Source organism: Ornithodoros turicata, chromosome 5, assembly GCF_037126465.1.
Source record: "Ornithodoros turicata isolate Travis chromosome 5, ASM3712646v1, whole genome shotgun sequence".
In the NCBI taxonomy this organism is placed as follows: domain Eukaryota; kingdom Metazoa; phylum Arthropoda; class Arachnida; order Ixodida; family Argasidae; genus Ornithodoros; species Ornithodoros turicata.
In genome coordinates, this window is record NC_088205.1 from 3,066,204 (window position 1) to 3,083,925 (window position 17,722).

The 17,722-nt window shown below is 47.1% G+C and overlaps 2 protein-coding genes across 4 annotated transcripts; both read right to left on the reverse strand.

The window, feature by feature from the left end:
* Positions 1 to 1,279: 1,279 nt before the first annotated feature.
* Positions 1,280 to 16,488, reverse strand: LOC135393805 (phosphatidylinositol 4-phosphate 3-kinase C2 domain-containing subunit alpha-like). Of its 3 annotated transcripts, none has more exons than XM_064624085.1 (3): positions 16,401 to 16,488; positions 11,098 to 11,289; positions 1,280 to 7,269 (listed from the first exon to the last, which is right to left on the reverse strand). In XM_064624085.1, the coding sequence occupies exons 2-3, from the start codon at positions 11,237 to 11,239 to the stop codon at positions 2,516 to 2,518; spliced, it is 4,896 nt and encodes a 1,631-aa protein (XP_064480155.1). In that variant the 5' UTR covers positions 11,240 to 11,289; positions 16,401 to 16,488; the 3' UTR covers positions 1,280 to 2,515. The 3 variants fall into 3 exon arrangements, with proteins under 3 accessions (XP_064480155.1, XP_064480154.1, XP_064480156.1); XM_064624084.1 differs by lacking the exon at positions 16,401 to 16,488 and adding an exon at positions 11,756 to 11,865; XM_064624086.1 differs by lacking the exon at positions 16,401 to 16,488 and adding an exon at positions 11,756 to 11,849 and having other exon boundaries at positions 11,098 to 11,286.
* On the reverse strand, positions 12,826 to 16,877 carry LOC135395179 (uncharacterized). The gene is made up of 2 exons (XM_064626418.1): positions 16,401 to 16,877; positions 12,826 to 13,764 (listed from the first exon to the last, which is right to left on the reverse strand). The coding sequence occupies exons 1-2, from the start codon at positions 16,875 to 16,877 to the stop codon at positions 12,826 to 12,828; spliced, it is 1,416 nt and encodes a 471-aa protein (XP_064482488.1).
* Positions 16,878 to 17,722: the final 845 nt, after the last annotated feature.

Here is a 17,722-nt window from a genome sequence, read left to right on the forward strand (position 1 = left end):
CCGAGACTGGCGGTCAGTGTTGCGGAGTTCGGCGAAGCGTGCGTTTGCTGTTTCGTAGGCGCTAGAGTCACTAAATAAGCTTCGCTTCAGAGTATCGACACTGAGGTCCAGGGGAGAGCATCTTGTTTCCGCACAACACCGGTACCATCCCCGGTTGAGGATCAAAGACGTCCAACGTAATGCTCGCTGTGGCATAGAGAAACGTGTATGTTGTTGCGCGATAATCCATGCATTGTTTACCAGAGCGTCCCGAAGATGTCAAGGCCGTCAACTGCTGCTTGTAAACGAAAGGAACATTTCAGCCGCGCACGATAGATGGCATTGTGCGTTAAAGTGCGCCAGAGCCGTTTATAGGGAAAGTTTGGCCATTAGGAGGAGCCTAACTTGAAGCGCGTCATGCGACGTCACGGCTAAGCCACCTCCCTCGCCGTGCTCTATTGTTGTCCCGTTATCAGCCGGTCGCCGACGCCATATTGATGCTGGTCTTTGTTTACGATGCAAGGCGGCCAGACACGTGTGTACATTGTCCTTCGAAAGCCCTTCGTCCTCGAACTCTTTCCGTTTGGCAACGAAGCCCCCCTTATCACAGGCGGCTGTGGGTCATAAGCCGGTTATTCCTGTAGATTGCATTCATTGCGACAACAAAGCTGACGGACAGCATCAATATGGCGCGCATCAGATGGCTTATAAGCGGATTCTGCTTGGATTCAGGCTTTTTGGGCGGTGCAACGACGACTCTGACGTCAAAATAGGCTCCACCCACGAGGCGGCAAAAGATCAAAGAATGGCCAAACTCTCCCTATAAATGGCTCTGAAGTGCGCAGTGCGCGTGGGAACCGTGGCGCGGAAACAACATGGCGCATGCTCGCTCTTGGAACTCAGTGTCGATACTCTGAAGAGTAGCTTATTTAGTGACTCCAGCAGGCGCCAGGCTGCTCAGGCATACTTCGCAAACAGCGGACATCAAAGCGATCGGTACAATTCATTGCAGTTGGTTCGAAATATCACTTTATCTGTGAACAAAAATCCATGACTTGTTCCCTGCCAGGTTTTATGGAAATGAACAAAAACGGATGATGAGTGTATGCAAACTGAACATATTGATACATGCTTTTATAAAATACACGTAACTTGACCTTGCCAGTCATTGGACTGACTACTTGTAGCAGTGTGCATACTCCAGGTATTGCATACAAAAATACCTGTCATATTACAAATTACTGCAAGAGGAACAAACATACAGGTCACGGTAGAACCAGAAAAGATGTTGTGGGTCAAGTACTGTACTCACTTAATTTATTTTTTTTTAGTATCACTTACAAAACGTTTCAACTGGTAGACACAACGAGACAATGCTTTTTTTTGAACTTTACACTATGCCTGAACATTGGCCCCACAGCAAAGAATGTCAAGGCACTTTTACATGAATACCCACAACACACGAATAAACACGTGCACATGTTGAGCTTCATGGCAAATGAATGACATGCTAGACCTATCTGTTGAGTGAATGAATGAATGAACACTTCATGTAGCATTTTCAAAACAGGCTGCCATGAGGTATGATACATAGCTGTCGTTTTGTGGAATAATACAGTTGGATTGGAAGAGGTACAATGCAATTAGATGCAAAAGTGAGAGCCGTAAGAGCAGAGTAATGAAATACATGTTCTCGAAGGAATGTGACCAGAGCGAAAAAGGAAGGGCGCAAAACACCCCTCGGGCGTAAACATGACTATTGGCCCACTATTGCACGTGGAAACCTAAAACACGCAGCAGACAAAAAAAAAAAAACATGAAGATGGTTGGTACATCTTGACATAACGTAATAAAGGTTTGCTTAGATGATTTTCACAAGACTACTTTTACTGAATAGGGCGTGGCCCTAACAACATCACGATTAAGAGTGCACAGCTGTATCCTCTAGCCCCTAAAAACCAGGTAAAGTGTGTGCTACGCAAAAACTTCCTAATAAAACTTAGAAAGTATGTAATGCACAATTTTCAAGGACTTCCTCGGAACAGCACAGTGGCTTCAGGAGCATGTAAAAACATTCGAAGGCGTGTAAAAAAATAATCTGGGAATACAAGTACCACTACTACATAATGTTGCGACTCGTGCATATACGCGGAGAAAAGCTAAAACTCGTAACACGATCAGACAAGAATTTGAGGTGCTGACGAATGTAGCGGTAATACTTAAAAAAAAAAGAATGTACAAAAAGTAGCTAAAGCATAACAGCACTACTGAGTATATATATACTATATCTGCCTGGCAAGTATAAATAGTGTACTTTCGAGTAAGAAGCAGGCTCCAGCCTAAAATAGAGGGCTCTCTCTCTTGCCACTCCAAAGCTACCGTGTGGCATTTTTTTTTCTCGAACGTAACAAAATCCACGAATAAATATCGTAACCTCGTATAAAACGCAGCATGTGTACAAACAACACTTTCGTGCAATGATTAAAAAAAAAAAAAGGAAAAAAAAAAGGGGGGTTTCATCCAGACGAAGGAAAACTCACTGCACTTTAAACCGACGATTGTGCAAGTCATACCAGTTCACGCTCTCCCTGGTCAGGTTCATCTTCCAGAGGTCGATCGCCGTAGCTCCCAGGAACTCGTTCTCCTGAACTCTGTCGTAGTCCCAGACAGAAACTTCCAGGAGCTTTTCGCGGACCACTTCCAGCGGATATTCGTACGCCAGCAGTTCCATGAAGCTCGGGTGACTGTTCCGACTCACCACTTTCGTCTTCTTCTTCGTGGTCTTGTCGACGTCCTTGTGCAGGTAAGTCTTCACGTAGGCGTCGGGGGCTTCCTTGCGCTCGCAGAACAGGTTCTCCGCGTGCATCACCATGATCAGCAGGTTGCCCCCCTTGTAGTGCATCGAGAGCTTGATGCGGCTGGGGCCGTTGCGGTGCACGGCGACGTCCTGCGCTTGCTGCTGCGGAACGCTTTTTCTTTTGCACGTCGCCGCAGTCATTCCTTCCTGATCGCGGAGCAGGGGATGGAAGAAGGTGTAGACCAGGCTGCAGTGAGACACTTCCTCCGCCATCGTCATTAGGGACCGAAGGAAATGCTCGACGTCTACCTTCCTCTTCAGAGCGACCTCTCGAGTGTTGCTGCGACCCACGATCGATCCGCGAGACAGCGGGTAGAACTTGGCGAGGGGAAAGAACCGCACCAGCTTCTGGTACAGCTCCAGGAACTCCGCGAAGGTCCGGAACACCGACATCGAAGGCGTCTGGCACTCTCGGATCACGCGGATGACGTAGGTGTAGTGCTTCTCGGGTTCGTAGCGCTTCTGACAGTCCACGACGCCGAGCGAAATTATCCTCCCGTCGGTTTCGTGGGTGAACGTTCGCGGAACGAAGGACAGGAGGAGCCCGTCGTTGTGGTCGCCCGTGAAGCGTAGCTGCGCGATGTTGTGGACGAAGAAGTTGAACTGAGTGAACCTCGAGCTGAGGCTCTCCTCGATGAGCCGCGTGAAGTGAGCAGTCGCCTCGATCTCCGAGCTGCCCAACAAGAGAGATTTCTGGATAAAGTTGACAGCATCGGACGTCACTCCAGGTATACCAGAGGCAACCATCAGCTGGAATAGTGTGACAAATATGTTGCTGTTTTGCCTGACTATATTGAAGGCACGACAGCAGAGGTCAATGAAGGTCTGGAACCTCTTGGTCGGCTTCTCGCCGCCGTTGATGACATAAACCATGTCCGGTGTCAGGACAAAGGGAGCCCTGTCCCTCCGAATGTTCACAAACATCTGAGAGTCGCCCAGGAACTTTCCAAAGTCGATGTGAAACATGTGTCCAGACGTCTTCAGCATGATGTTGTCATTGTGACGGTCACATATGCCAAGGACGTACGTTGCAACACAGTAGCCCGCGCAAGAGAGGGTGAAGTTTTCCACCGCTTGCTGATACTCAAGCTCCGAGGTGTTGTGCTTCTGGAGCCACTCCGATATGGGGCGATCCTTGAAGGACCCAGTGAGACCGTGCTCGGTTTGTATCTTCCTCAAGGTTTCGGCCTCCGTTACCATCTCCACCATTCCTTTCCTGCTGCCTGTAGCTACGCAGGCGAAGGTGATAATTTTAAGGTCCAGGCCTTCCTTGAGCCAAAACTTATCCATGATGCGAATCATCTGCAGGGTCAACATGTCTTGTCGGAGGTCGTCCCCAACTTTGTAAATCGTCTGGAGCATTTTCGCGTTCGCTTCCGTGCTCCTGTAGACGATTTTCAAAGGAAGCGTGTTCGAGGTGAAGTACGAACATGACTTCACGTCTATGCCGCATACCTCCATTGCCGGATTCAGTGGCAGACAGGTCAGGCTCTCTTCTAAGCTGCTGTGCACGATTTCTAACTCCTGCAAGAGTTTCTCCAGCCGTAAGGAATCTCTAGTGTCCTTGATGTTTTCCGCAATTATACACAGCTGGTTCAGATGTTCCTCCTGTCTCTCCACAATCGCTCTAAATGCTCTTCCCGTTATGACTAGCAGCATACGAACCATTAGCTTCATTCTTCTCAATGTCAGAGGGTTCTCCATGTTCTGCTTTAGCAGCCAATACATCTGGTGTGCCACGCGAACGCTGGTGAGGGAACGTTCCAACAGGAACCAAGCAACCGGAGAATCCTCCCAGGTTTCGAACCGGAGGGCTTGCACGAGCTGGGGCAGGTGGTCGCACAGCTCATCGCTGCCGATGTTCTTTATCCACTTGACGGCGGCTTTCCTCACTTCCGTGTCGGGAAACAGCGGGAGAAGAAGCGTCAACGCGTGTATCGGAGATGCCGGCTTCCACTGGGTCAGCAGAAAGTAGATGTCTGGGAGGTGGCCCCAACTCCACGCCTGTACGGACAGAAATACTTTCGGCAGAAGTTGCGGAACCTCGACGACGTAATGGCGGTTGTCCCAGAAGTATCTCCTCTCCTCCGCGGTCGGTACAGAAAGGGGGTCCTTTTCCAGCACGTCCAAGATGTCCTGTATCACTACGCTGTCCAGGCAAGGAAGGCGTGGCTTTCGCGTCTCTATGTCGTCCTTTCGCACCTCCGGGAAGACAACGCTACAATCAAACTCTGGAAACTGCACTCTCAACACGGGGCAGGAGAACGCGTCGTTGCTCTGCGCCGGACCGCACTTCTGGTCAACTTCTGCGGACCAAAGGCCGAGGAACATGCTACCTTGCACCAGCTGCCGACGGCTGTTGAAAAGCGGGAGGCCACACCAGGCCAGTAAGGTCCTTTCCGGCCTAGGTGGGTCCGAAGACCTCCCATCCTGACTAACTTCGATCCCATGCAGCATAATATACAACGAGGTCTCTCGTGGTAGAAGCTTCATGAACACCTTCATCTCGACCCACTCATCAAAGACAATGAGGTCGAAGAAGTTGTGGCTCGCGCTGAGGTTCCGCGTTTCGCCCACGGATAAGACATCCGCGCCGTATCGCAATTCGCAAGAGATTTGAAAGTGGTCATATTCGGCTATCCACTGGGATTTTAACTGGTGAACAGTGCTGACGCTGAAGAGAAACGTGTCCTGGAAAGTTGTCACCGATCTCAACTCCTTCTTCACCTGCGCATCAGGCAGCGGCAAGCCAAAGTTGACGCAGAAGCTGCGGCAGTAAATGCTGATGAGGGTGCGAAGTGCAGACTGGAGCTGAAGAAGAGCGCACAAAACTGCCTCGGCCAAGCGTTCGCTGTTCAAGATCGAGCCGCGTCTAACTTGAGCACGAATTTCCTCCATGTCCTGTTTCGTTGAGAAATCTCCATCGAGACTGCTCACTTCGACTGCTTGGCTGCACACCTGCTTAACACCTTCTACAGCGTGAATTATCTCGAGAATTTCAATTTTGGACAGCATCGCGCAGATGGCCTTCACTGCCTGGATCACACCCCGAGGCTGGTTAGAACCTGAGGAAGCTGCACATAACAGTTTCTTTGCCTCCTTTTGAAATGTCTCTATCAGTATCGAAACAGAGTCGTAAGAAACACCGCCAAAAGAAGGGCTGAGAAGACTACTGGTCTTCACTTCTAGAAATTCGCCGTCATCTTGTAGAGTTCTTGACCACGGCCGTTTCAGGTCACGTACGTCCATCAGGGTTAGGCAGACCGTCTGCACAGACTTGTAGCACTGATGAATGTATTCGTACTCCTTGAGGAAAGAATCTGGAGTGAAATATTCCGCTAGGCCACGCACTTTCAGCACATAGTTTTCGAGCTGGATGTCTTCTAGGTCATCCTTGAATGAACATATGGTGTTGCTGATGATGTGCTCAATGCTGGTGCTGATTGAGCAGGTGAAGCAGAACGACCTGTCAGAAAACTCCGTCATGATGTCGAGCTTGATGCTGATGTGCTCCTCCCATTTGTTTTCTATCGTGGGGCTGACTACAAGCCCAATGTTTGTATGGTGGTCTTCATGAAGGAACTCAGACCTCAAGTGTTTCACTTTTGTCCAAAACGAGTCAGTGTCATCGTTTGCGCCGACTTCCTGATGGACCACTTTGAGGTCATTTAACTGATTCAAGCGCTGTGCATGTCTCTGCTGTTGCACCTTCTCTAGAGAGACTGGACTCTCTCTGCCCTCAGGAGAGCATCTTCCACTACTAGTACTTGGAGGCACCTGCGCTGCTGAGTCTGGCACTAATGACACCTTTGGTTCAGCGTTGCACTGCGGAACCCGCGGTTCCTGTTCGACGATTAGAGTCACTTCCTCTTCAGCTTCACGCAAGGGATCAAACATGGCTAGTAGGTCGTCGAGCGTGTTCCCGGACAGGCGGGCACTCTCCCTCTGTGCAGCCCTCACCACTTCCGTCTCGCAGGCCAGGTCGATGAGGTTGTTGTCCTGCTTCTTCCGCATGAAGCCAAACATCTTCTTCTCTATCTCGTCTTTCGATGGCACAGCTGAGTTGAGGTTGACACCATGGCTCGGAGAAGGACCCGCGCTGATCAATGCGCTGAAATTTGGTGCCGAGTTACTGTGTGTCATTTCTGTGCGCTCAAATGCGGAGTATTGTTGTTGGCTGCTCCAGCGGGATCCCAGGAGCTGCTGGACCGTAGTACTGCCCGCGGAAGACTGCTGCCTGCAAGTTGTGTTTTCCAAGAAAAGAGCCTCAATCGATTGTACGCTTGGTCGCGTGACCTGCTGATCTATCAACATCAGGTCCGAGCTTGTCCACGTCGAAGCTGATGATGGAGTTGGTGGTACCACGGAGAGGTCACATGCCCTGTTGCATTGTACAGGAAGAATGGTCCTCCTTGGGGGTACAGGAGGCCTACCTGTAAAATAAGAAAAGATAAACCAGGGCTGTTTTGAAAGCGATACAAGGTAGTAAGTATCCATGGACATTCGCATAGTGTGCAACATTACACTGTAGTTTAGTCAATAATAAATGTAACCCATATATAAAACAGGACCATTTATACCGTATTATAACATAGGAATAATGTATTATGGTGGCGCACGGAGGTGGGTCCAGAAATTAGTGTAAATTCACAAAAGTTGTCAAATACCCTGTTGAAGCTGTCCCCTTCGAAAGCCTTGTATTTCAGCAATTTTTCGAATTAATACAAACTGGCATTGATGTGTCTGATTTGTCAAATTGCATCGCAGCCAAAGGTTGCCAGAGCTCAAGAACCGAAACATTGTAGATGGAGCATGGTAGATGGTACTCTTGAGTTGACTACAGCAACCAATTGGGCTTGTTGGTATAAGATTTGCATTGTATTAAAAAGTGATAAAAACCAGAACACGCAAGACAACGACACAGAGCAATCTCTGTTGTGTTGTCATGGGTGTTGTGGTTTTAGCCCTTTCAGTACAATGCAACTCTCGAGTTGGAGCCTCAGACAAAACAATGAGCATAAAATTGATCTGATTGATAATTATTTCTGTGGAATTAGATATTTTAGGCCTCCTTCCCTAGTATGGCCATGAAGTTGCAATTGCATACAGAGTGCCAAGAAGAGCGCATTAAGCACAAAAATGACAGGCGATGTGCAGAAATGTGTTTCTCCGATACAGCTACCAGAAATTCACAGAAACATGGAAAACCTGATCTCTACATGTGTACAGGTACAGGTAAACATAGACTTGCATAGAATGAATTGCGCATGAACAACAAATTTATTCATTCCATTTCTCTAAATTTTGAATATTTCTCTCACCCCAATTACACTGTATAAAAAAAAAAAAACAATATCACCCCAGAACATGTAACATGCAGCAGAGTGCATCAAAATTTACATTATGCGTGCTGCTACATCACATAGAGGTTACTGTGTTCATCCTTTAAAGCTAACACCATTGCATGAAAGGTAACCGGTAAAATGGTAACAAAAAAAAATAGTATACAGAACAAAGTGAAGAGGAAGCACTGAAGCAATAGAGGTGCAAGAGTGATCTGTTGTCCCAGAGGCTCCTATCTCAACCACATCTTGATGATCAGACAGTCTGAGTGCTGAAAGACTCTTATCATTTGTGGCAGTAAGGTCCACCTGCTTTATTCTTTCAGCTTAGAGAAAGTACAGAGACATAACCTTGCAACACACAGGCAATGCCTTGATTGCTTTTAGAAAATGCAACTCCTATTCCACCATATTTACTGATGTGTAACTCTCTTTGAGGAATTTAGTTTGTTCCTGCCTATTGTTTCCTTGACTATGTTCCATGATGAACAAGACAACGAGACAGATAAAATGGTTAAAAAGCAAGCGAGCTGGTGGCTAAGATTCATGACGAAAACCCGAGACTGGGAAAAGACGAAAAACAGACGACACAACACAAAGTCTCATGTGACTTTGAGACTCTGTCTCATGAAAGTCTCATGAAAGTCATGAAAGTCTCATGAGACTTTGTGTTGTGTCGTCTGTTTTTCGTCTTTTCCCAGTCTCGGGTTTTCGTCATGGAAGACAATGAGAGTGACATCAAAAAACCTGAAAATGGGTTGCTCTGTACCAGTACAGTACCAACTGGTTCACGAAAACACTGAAGGTATAAAGAGGCACGTGTGAAAGGAACTTGGCACAGAAGTTTGCCAGTCCCAGGAAACTCCGTAATTCACTAACGTTCTGTGGGACCCTTGCTCGTTTAATTGCTCAAATTTTCTCCTCGTCTGGGCTTATTCCCTTATCAGATAAGACGTGCCCAAGAAAAGTCAGCTTGTTGAGTCCAAATTGGCATTTCTTCTGGCATTCTCTAGGAATCCCCTGGCTGGCTTTCGTAGTATCAGCATCAGTACTTGTCAAAATAGTACCTATTTGCCGATTCAAGTCTATGTAACACAGAAGAAATTAGCGCACAATCAATCATCCATGAAACAAGGAGCCTAAGACAGTATAACACCCATACTTGAAGGTTTTAATGCGTAATGTGTTTAGTACATAATAATGCTGTTCTAAACCTGTCTGCAGTGGAAAGCCAAGCACAAAGGACGCAAGAAATGAGGAATTAAGTAGCTATGAAAAGGGTTATGGAAGAGTCTGTCTGCAACTGATGGTTTTCTGCTGCAGCAAATTAAAAATTCCGCGGCACCGACTCGTAAATTCCGCGATTCTCCGCGGCAAGGAGTCAACGGCTGCTGGAAACAGGAAACACTTTATTTTCTCGGATGATGTGGGAACAAAGAATATTTTAGAAACTTACAGATTCAAAGCATTGTTGTAGCTCAGCATCACATACTATATTGCGTTCTCCTCCGACAGCAAATGCTGTCTGTCGCCTACAATCAGTTTATACCTGCTGAAAGATCTTTCAGCATCTACAGAGTCTATAGGAATTGACAAATACTCGATCGCAATAGACGCTAAATTCGGAGCAAGCAGCCTCATTCAGTCCCGAAGCTCAATTACCGTATTTACTTGCATAAGTTGTGCACTTTTTCTCCCCCAAAAAAAGTGGGAAAGGTTTGGGGGTGCACAAATTGCGCATTTCTTTCCATCTTTCGTAGTTCAAGTGACAGTATTGTCCATCGAATCAGTGCACCATCACCCGAAAGAGTACAAAAATCAAACAGGACTACAATAACTTTGGCAGCACTGATGGCACTGTGAAAAGCAATCACCACAGTCGCTGAAACGCACGTGCGTGCGCAAATTACGCGATTTTTTTTTGTTTTCTCCACGTTTCTAGTGCTAAACTAGGGGTGAGCAAAATGCCGCGAAATTTTGAGCAAAGTAAGCGATTCCACGAAATTCCGTGCCAAATGAAATATTCCGCGACGAGTTCCAGATTCTGCAAAGTATCACAACAACTTGACCCTTGACTTGACCCAACCCTTTGAGCTAAAAACAGACGCCTTCCCATTTTGGAAGTGGAGGAGGAATACTACACCAGAGGAGATTGTAAAACCCGGAGGTCTGGGTGTCTATAGTAGTCTGTGCCCCGTCTATAGTAGTCTGTGCCGATGAAACTCCCCCATCATCATCATCATTAAAATAAGGTCGTTGTTTTCAAACACAATAATGACACGGCTACTTGAGAGGCTGACAAGCCAATACAGGGCTGCTGTACCTGCGAATGAAGATTTCAGACAAGTGTGTCACAAGCAGTACATTGGTCACTGACTTTCAAAAACAAATTCTTGTTACTAAATGTGTGAAAAGAAGGTGAGCCCACCCCACTCCGTCACAATTGAAGCAGGAAGTCGAGGCAGTCGTCCCAATAGAGAAACTGGTGAAACCAGGAGCAAGTCTGATAATGCCAAGGAGCACTGCTGAACACACTTATGATAAGGCTTTGAGTGCGGTGTCTGTAGATCGGTGCAGGTCTTAAAGAGCAGGAACACATTTACGAGTTATACCCGCTCAATGTTAGGCTCAGGATAGCACCGCAGACTTACTGTGGGTTATACACTGTACAGTCGCTGGGCCCTATAGAAGTTAGACAAAACTAGTAAACGCTCATCACAATACATGCCACTGTCCGATTGTTCAAACCGAAAACGGTGATAGCACCAAGCTGCGAGCGAGAACGGTTTAAAAAGCACGGCTGAAGCAAAAATGTCAACAAAGTGCGAGTGGACACAATATTATCAGCGTATCCGCGCAAAGCATTGTATAACAATCAAGTTCGCGCGGCTGATGGCAGGACCCACGACTGTCACTCACTTGTGCTCGGCGACTCCGTTGTGAACATAGTGGAAGAAAAGACAGCTCTTGTACCTCCGAGATGAAAGCCATTTTCAGTGCAACGCTGCACAGTAAATGCTCTAGGAGGCAGGTGGGGTGCCCCTTGTCCACCTTCAGCCATGACGTTAACTGCCTTGCGTCATTCTCGAGTAATTACAGTCGCGTAACCTTCTGGGGAAAGAAAAAGCAACGTAACATGTACAAGCCTCCTTACGTCAGACCCACCGTAGTTAACGTGCTCAACAGTTTACTTGCAGCGCTTCAGCAGTACGTGAGAGCAGCGATAAATAAACCGTGAACATTCAGTTAGCTCGTCTCGTAGTAAAGATGAGCACATACACTTCACTAGCAGACGGCGGGAAACGTCTGTTTGTTGAGCAAACAACGAAGCAGCTGTTCGCGACACCAGCAGTAGTAACAGTTTCAGAGCGAAATAAAAACGAGAGCTGCTCGGTAGCGTCAATTAATGAACAGGAAGTCCTGATACGCAGCAAGATTTCCAAGAAACAACAACACACAGCTTAGGCTTACGGTGCTCGTTACAAACTTCCTTCGTCGTTTGTAGTTCGGGGGAAGGAAAAGCAGAACTAAGCAAGCGGACGGACATGAAAGGCTTCCCTTGCAGAAGCTTACATACCTTTACCGGTAACTCGAGAAGAAATGGGCGGAATGTCAACATTGCTAAAGAACTCAACACCACAACACCCCCATCGTCGAAAAGAAACAAAAGCAAGCTTGCTTGAACTGGATTGCAGGCGGCTACAGCTGGCTGCACGTATAATCCTTTTGGATTGGCTAGTAGAGAAAAGTCGAACGCTACAAGCGACGAAAGCGGGAAGAGCGGCAACCTTGTGAAACCTGTAGGCGGCACATTTGAATTTGTAGTGAATGCCACGAAGGAAGCTGCGTTCACCTTTCGACTGTAGCCGGCAGAGACGAGCTTGATTATACGTGCAAAAGAAGGTTGTGGTTGTGCTTCAAGACCTTCAGACAAAGCGGGATGAGAAATAAAAGGCAGAAGCGTATTTCGAAAATTTACATTTTAAATTCTGTCTACACCACGTCAAAGTTGCACTTGTATCCTTCATCCATAACTTATTCCTGTTGTTATTCCTGTTCTAAAGTTGATAAAATGTACTGAAATTTCCAGTTAGAAGCGTTTAGCCTTGTAATATCGACCCGTGTTAAGCACATTTTTCAGTAAGGACTACATTTTGTCAAGCCTATGTTGCCCAAGGTCTGCAAAGCACATCTGTTCAGACGATTAACTGAGCATATGCGTAAGCCACGTCTTTGCGTGGGAGCCTCATACCTAGTGTTTAATACAGGGGCGCGCATAAAAACTGTCATTCTTTTTATTGCAGAATATTCCAGAATTGCACACATGACAATAACGTAGGGTGCTTTTAGCTTCCCAGAACAGTGATGCCCGAAAATGAACTTAATTGCAAAGTGCAAAACGAAGGAGAGAAAAAAAAAAAAAAAGGAAAGCTCCACAAGACTAGGATTTTCGTGCGTGCAGTTGCCACTGTTCTGCAGAAAAACTGTGAGCAATTTTGTGCCATAGAACCGAATCGCCCATTTTCTAGACCCACCACAACGACCTTGCAGACGAAATAGTTTAATGCTCATTAGCTAAAATGTTAAAATTAACCACCTATAGAAGTTGATAGGGGTATAGTACAAACAGAAAGTAAGTGAAGACAATCACGGCCCAAAGCGAACTAGGTTCAACTCCACCGCGATAAACAGGCATATTCCTATCAACAAGAATAACGAGATAACGGTTCGCTTCGTCACTGGCAGCGCGCATAACTTTGCTTGTATCCTCAGCGATGACGTAAACAAGAGCAACGAATTCAAGTCTTCTTGGGGTTCATCAATGTAACCAAACGGCCTTGCTCTCAACTCGAGACCGACTTCTCTTATGTGGTTACAAGCAGAGCTAAGTCTGCACGCTTGCACGAGAGGCAACAGCACCAAACACAGCCAAAGCGAAACATTCAGCAACGCAGCCACAAATCGAATCACGTTGTCCCAAGGGGTCATCAAAAGTGCGTATATGCAAACAGCAGTCCGGGAAAATAACCATATCATCTGTAATGTCACAGCAAGCGCTTGTTTCTTGTTAAGATACTTGACCGCCTTTCGAGCTTCCTCGATGCCTTTTACGAAACTCAGAATGCTAATCGTTCTTTCTCGCACAGACTGATTTAAGTTCTGTAAGTACACCAGCAGTAACTGGCATTGTATGCTGTAAGTAACAGCTATGGCCATGCAGATGATGTCATGAAAAAGCAACGTAGCCAGCAGAACTGTTACGAGGAGGCATCGTTTCCAGATGTCCTCGTCGGAGATGAAGTCAAAGTGGATGCTTCTGATGCCAAAAGCGTTGATGCCCAATGACCCGATGGAGGAAAGGATCCAGATTAATCCAGCGACGTGGACGCCTCGAAGGCGCTGCGTGATCCGCTTACGGGCAATGGGCCAGATGTCGGTGACAGCCATTTGAAGACAGACCTTTTCCATGAGGGACTCGAACTGCTCGCTGTCTTGTGCACGCATGTTGCAGAATGTGACAAAGTAAGCTACCAGTTGCAGAAAGGCAGGTAGGATGTAGACGGCGAATACGCTACCGCTGCAAGACTGCAAAAAGGTTACAATCAGCATGAACAGTGACGTAAGTAAATTCCAGTGCAATGGTATATGGTAACGAATGTGACTCAGTTGTTTGTGAATAAGTTCACGGCTCATTTTATGGAAATCATGGGTGCGTCGATTGTAGAGTCGCGGTATCGATATGATGAATGCCGTTCCTTAAAAAAAAAAAAAAAGGTGGATATCATACTGAACACGACCCCCCCCTCCCTCGATACCGAAACCGAAACCGAAATGCGAAGAGCAGAAAACAGAGCTCCATACTAGGGCGGTTCGCCCGGAGGAGGATACCGTGACGTCACCCAGCATTGTCGTCTGCTCGGAAACCTGCATTCTCCCTTGCCGGACGATGTCAGCAATGTGTTGCTTTCAGAGCCCTCTCGCTTCGCAGAGGCGAAGCGCTCGCTTCGTAATAAATTCCGTTGAATAAAATCTGCGCAGTTTTGGAACGAAATATTTCGTACACACGTTCCTGACATTCAAAACGTTACGGATATACCACAACCTCTGTGGTGCTTTTGTTGCGGATTCCACCTTTAAGCTTCCTGTTCCCATGGCTCCTCCTGGTTGCCACGTACTAGATTGAAAAAAAAAAAAAGCACCAGCGCAAGATGAACACCTGAATTGATACACGGCCAGAGGCGGGGACGGAACCGGCATGTACCACGACGGCGTAAGATGAAGGGATATGAACAGAGCGGCATACAGAAGTAGCAAACAAGCAAGCCGGTGTATGGACGAGCTTGGTAATATAAAGATGGCAACATATCCTTCAGTCTGAGGAAAACGGGGACGGAAGGGAACAAATACGCTGGAGATGAGAACGCACGAAGGGGAAGTCCACGTCGTGCTTGTTCATCTCCTCGTTCATACTTCCTTGCATCGCGTCGCGAGGGTATGTTGCCATCTGCATTTCAAACCAGGTTGCTTGCCTCAGTCTTTTTGTTCTTCTAGTAACATGACCTTGACTTCAGGAGGACGAGTAAACACAAGTTGTTGACACAGAGCCTCGTTCTATAAACCTCTACCCGAGAAACGTCATCATGACGCTGGTAGACAGACTGAAAGCGAAACAAATCGGAATGAGGGGTGGGGGTGGGGGCTGGGTTCCCCTTTCAGGAACCACCGTAATCCCCTCAAGGCTGTGGCTTTCTGAAGCGACCTTGTTCGCCGCTAGCTTTGAGCGTATAGTTCAACTCTACCAAATTGGTGGCGCTGTGGAACAGTATGACGTCGTTTGTTTAGAAACAGGGAGATGTCTATAAACATCTTGCGTTTATTCGACCTCTTCAAGCGCAAGGACATGTTATATCCATCTCACATTTTAACTATAGTAACGATAGCATGAGGAGAGCGTATTGGTTAAAAGTAGACGCGACCCAAAGAACCCGAACAACCTCGACCCAAACCCAACTCAACCCGAACCCAAACAATGGGTAACATTTTCATGGATCGCGACTACTTGGAAACCAAGATTTAGTGCAAGGAGAAAATCGACCGCACTTGAACTCGAAAGCAGTTGAAACCTTCAGTGTAGTTTTTAGGAACATGATTAGACACACCCAAAGATGCGCACAACACGAACTTCAGTTCCTGTGCACACACAACTCTTCCAAATATGATCCACTTCTCCATGACCGAACTTGAGGTGGTGTCTGTGCTGTCTGCCTATCTATAAATGCCAAACTGCCTTTATCCAAATTCAATCGGGGGGGGGGGGGGGGGTTTGGACCTTGCAGGCGTCCCGTCGGTCTACATCGCGTCGGAGAAGAGTACTTATGATCGCAATGTTTGAGCCAAACTAACGAGGCAAGATATTCTGGACAACCGCATGAAGCGCAAGAATTCGTTTGGGGACCAATGTATCGGGATGCATGGGAGTACAAATACAGTTTGAACTTATATATCAGGGAGATGTGCTATACCTGGACGACGCTTCATATTTCCTCTCGTTCGTTCAATTTGTGATAAATTATGAAGCTGTTTAACCACTCGATGCAAAGGGGCAAAGCACCACTACATCAGATAAGGCTGGTGAGCACTTTACTTTGCTTTGGTGGCATAAACTCTTACAGAAGGTGCCTATAGATGAACAGCGAACACAAAGACACGCATGACATCACCATCAGCAACAACAAAGACAATTAAATCATGACGTCATGCGGAGTCTTCCCGCTTGGGCCGCGACTTCAGATCATGTATAGGTTGATATGATTTGATTAGTTGATATGATATGCACGCGAATGTAGCAGAGCAAAGGGTTACGCAGTGGCGCGCAGACTTGCCTTAACCAGCAGAGCGCGTGTCATCGGGCGCTGATAGACAGCCGGAAACGAGATTGGGACGATTCACTATCCCGTTGAAGGGAGAGTCGGTACGCACAACGGAGAAGTCGAAACGCGAACGCATCCATTTGGTGCACCAACCCTCCCTTCAAGGGGATAGTGGACCATCCCGATCTCGTTTCCAGCTGTCTATCAGCGCCCGATGACACGCGGTCCGCTGGTTAAGGCAAGTCTGCGCGCCACTGTAGTTGCGTATAAGGCGCACAATAGTTGCGTCCTTGGCGCAATCCCGCACATCAAAGCCAAGCATATACTACCACACAAATGAGGTGTACTAACCTGTATCCAAGAAGGACTAATCGGCGAGTCGGACTTCTTATACGACAGTAGGCTATCCCTCCTGAAGCACGCCATGTACTGAAGCACGTGCCCTACGCACATCAGAGCGATCACGCAAGAGACGTAAAACGTGTTAAAGCTCTGCAGACACCCGTAACATCCATGAGTGTTGGGAACAGCGAACATGGGTCTCCACCCAACGAAGCACAGCAGCCTGAAGTAGTGCTTCAGCACGCGGATCTGACAGAAATTCAGAATGACGGAAGTGGATGCCTCCTGAGAGTTGTTGTGAGTGTCGGTGCCAGACACTGCCATGCGGCCCAGGTAGCTGAGGTAGCTTTCCTCGCTGCTGGTCTTTGAGGAACGATCGGTGGAAGAACATAGTAGCGGTGGTTGAGGGGTCTCGCACTTTATTTTCGAATGCCTTTTGCCAGTCGACGTGCCGGGTTGAGGGTCGAGCATTGAACACGGCTCCATGGCGTCGCGAGAAGGGACTGACGCGGCGTGGCTGTCGGTATACTGTGTGTCGCCAGCAGAAGGAGGTTGCGTGAAGCTAGAAAGGGTAATCTGCGATTAAGATAGCTCTTATCGGTGTTGTTCAGGGAGCAAATTTCTTCGAAACTGCGCTGAAAGTTTAGGATGATTATTTTATCTCTCGTGTTGACTTCGAAACTATACACACGTGCGTTAGTCACCAGAATTTGCGTCTCGTCCGGGCAAACATTGTTGTTACCGAAGTGGTCGGTAGATTCCATTGCCGACATCCACTACCTGGGGCGGGTTGGTACTGGTATAAACAATTTAAAAGTAAAGCGTTCAAAAATCCAACTTTCAAAAAATAACCTTTTAAAGGTAAATCGTGTAAATATCCACGGCGTCAAAGTGAACTGAGAAAAATAAACTTCGCCAAATCAATGCTTCGAAATAAATATTTCAAAATATATGCTCTCTGATTGGTGGATGGCCGAAGTTTGGTCTTGAGCTAGGGTTCCGCGTTTACGGCATTTATTCCTGGGTAGATTCGGCGGTTGTTTTTCGGCAGTTATATGTTTTGTCAAGTTTGGATATATTATATTCGGCATTTTAAAACATTTGCGCCAATGATAGATGCCGAAAAATCGGCAGCTATAATCATTAGGGAGAAGTACGATGGAGGGAGAGCAGCTAGTGGGGGGGGGGGGGGGGGAGAACATTGAGAAAGCAAACATTTTCCTTTTCCACCTCGAAACGAGGTGAAAGAAAAACGAAAATGTGATGCTCCGGAGGAAGAAAAGTGCAATCGGGTACCGGCATTTTTGCCATTTGGCATCGTATGAAAGAGC